This window comes from Sprattus sprattus (genome assembly GCF_963457725.1).
Source record: "Sprattus sprattus genome assembly, chromosome: 20".
NCBI lineage: Eukaryota > Metazoa > Chordata > Actinopteri > Clupeiformes > Clupeidae > Sprattus > Sprattus sprattus.
This window is the reverse complement of record NC_137918.1, coordinates 21,705,170-21,707,669: the sequence shown is the minus strand read 5'-3', so window position 1 is coordinate 21,707,669 and position 2,500 is coordinate 21,705,170. Positions and strand designations below refer to the sequence as shown.

Here is a 2,500-nt window from a genome sequence, read left to right as displayed (position 1 = left end):
GAAGAGGAGGGAAAAGCTCTGGCTTGTGGAAGGAGGCTGAAGGAAGTCAGTCACAGAGTAGAGAGAAATGGAGACTAAAACATAAACATGACAGAATCTCAATAAGCACGCTAAAGTTGAAGAAGGGACCGGAGGACGAAGTCAGGTTTCTGGAGTTTTATTTCAGCGTGGAGACCCCCTCTCAGCTGCTGCTTAGAGAAAGGCCTACCCAACAGCAGAATGCGTTGGCATTTAGTTAAATAAGGAGTTAATGTCTTACTACAACAGAATAGCAATATTTCCAGTTCCATCAAACATCACACTAGGCCCAGTCTGTGGCCCTCTCAGCGAACTGTAACTCTGGTTGGTGCTGGTCTGCGGATGGAGACTGGGAGCTGGGCTGCCGTCTCAGCTGTCCTGTGATGGCCGTGCCTGTTCAGTGCTGCTGTGCGAGCGAAACAGAGATCTAAACGCTCGGAGAAAACAGAGGAGTTAATTTGAAACATTGCAAGATATACCGCTACGGTGAAATCATTATCTTCCGCCTGAGAGCAGGTCTAATTGCTTTCCAATTAGGATACTGTATCTATGACATTAAACTTCAATGACTGCATTTCACATCACAAACCTGTATTTGTGAATTATACAAAAAAAGCCCTCTATAAATGATCTAGGGACTAGAGAAAAGCCCAGAGATATGAGTGTAATGAATTGAATGGATGAAAATCTGTTTTGAGGATCCGTATCATACGCGCTTTCACTGCAAAAGCCGGAGGGGACAGGTCTACTTCAAGTTGCGGGGGTCTGAAAAACACCCACTGGGAGCCTGGAGTCTGTGTGTGTGTGTGTGTGTGTGTGTGTGTGTGTGTGTGTGTGTGTGTGTGTGTGTGTGTGTGTGTGTGTGTGTGTGTGTGTGTGTGTGTGTGTGTGTGTGTGTGTGTGTGTGTGTGTATGTGTGTGTGTGTGTGTGTGTGTGTGTGTGTGTGTGTGTGTGTGTTTGTGTGTGTGTGTGTGTGTGTGTGTGTGTGTGTCTGTGTGTGTTTGTGTGTGTGTATGTGTATTTGTGTGTATGTGTGTGTGTGTGTGTGTGTGTGTGTGTGTGTGTGTGTGTGTGTGTGTGTGTGTGTGTGTGTGTGTGTGTGTGTGTGTGTGTGTGTGTGTGTGTGTGTGTGTGTGTGCCTGTGGTGTGCTGACATATATTGTTGCTTGTGTTTCTGCAGAGTTGGAAGTGGCTCGTCTCAGTACCGATGGGAATCTGGCTGATCTGACGTTTCCCCAGTCTGAGCTCCATGGCAACTCCATCCATCTCTCCGCAAACACCCTCAAACAGCACGGCAAGAACGGTGAGGAACTCTCTCTTCTTTCTTCTCCCTATCATTCTCTCCATTCTTCCCTCCTCATGTTTTGTGTCTCTGTCTTCTGTCTGTCTCTGTCTTCTGTCTGTCTCTCTCTTCGATCCGTTCGATTTCCTTCACTGATGTCATTCTTTCATTCTTTCTTTTCAACTCTTTCTCTTCCTCGTTTCCCTCTCTCAGTCTTTTCCTCTCAATCCCTTCTTTCTGCACTCTTAATGAAACACGCAGTATGAAACTCCAGGGGAACATTTCACCAAAGATTTATTGAAGACCCTCAAAGATATGCACAACTCGAGCCAGGCCTGTGTCATATTAGCATGGACGGCAGATACAATCTAAACATTCCTACATCAAGACCCATTAAATGTTCCTGTCTTCATAGGGACCAGTCTATTTCCAAACCATGAGCCACGTTATTCAACTCAAATATTTAACCAATATATCAGGTCCAGGCCTGACCACAAGCAATAGCTCGACTTGGTATTGTTTTATGAAGACTGCGGACGGAAAAAATGGAGGACAAACGGATTGTGTGGTAGAAGCCAGATGTCTGGTAGATGGCAGATGTGTGGCGTGCTAAAAAGCCCTTTCAACAAGCTCATAAGAACATGCAGCAGCTTTCACTCACCCCCACAAGTCTCTGCAAGATCACATAACAAGCCAGACACTTCAGGGGGGGCTCAGCCCAATCACACATGACGTCCTCATCTGATTTCACTGGACTCACGCCGTGCCGGCTCCTGTCTGTTGTCTAGGTGTGTGTTGGAGAAAAACAGAGAGAGAGAGAGAGAGAGAGAGAGAGAGAGAGAGAGATAGAGAGGTAGAGGGAGGGAGAATGAGAGAGAGAATGAGGGAGGGATAGAGAGAGAGGGAGAGAGAGAGAGAGGTAGAGGGAGAGAGAATGAGAGAGAGAGGGTGAGAGAATGAGAGAGAGAGGGAAAGAGAATGAGAGAGAGGGAAAGAGAGGGAGAGAGAGAGGGAGAAATAGAGAGAGAGGGAGAGAGAGAGGGAAAGAGAGGGAGAGAGAGAGGGAGAAATAGAGAGAGAGGGAGAGGGATAGAGAGAGAGGGAGAGAGAGAGGGAAAGAGAGAGAGGGAAAGAGAGAGAGGATTCCACTGGACTCACGGCGGCTCCTGTCTCCTGTCTCTAGGTGAGATCCGGATGGC

General features: G+C 47.2%; 1 protein-coding gene across 1 annotated transcript in view; it reads left to right on the top strand.

Annotated features, from left to right (window-relative positions):
• Window positions 1–2,500, top strand: part of adgrl3.1 (adhesion G protein-coupled receptor L3.1) — a gene marked incomplete at both ends in the record, with an annotated part of 74,689 nt that overhangs the window by 48,453 nt on the left and 23,736 nt on the right. The window contains 2 exons of the mRNA XM_080859245.1: window positions 1,200–1,322; window positions 2,485–2,500. The exon at window positions 2,485–2,500 is cut by the window's right edge and continues 190 nt beyond it. Coding sequence (XP_080715371.1) covers window positions 1,200–1,322; window positions 2,485–2,500 — 139 coding nt within the window. The remainder of the gene's footprint in view (window positions 1–1,199; window positions 1,323–2,484) is intronic.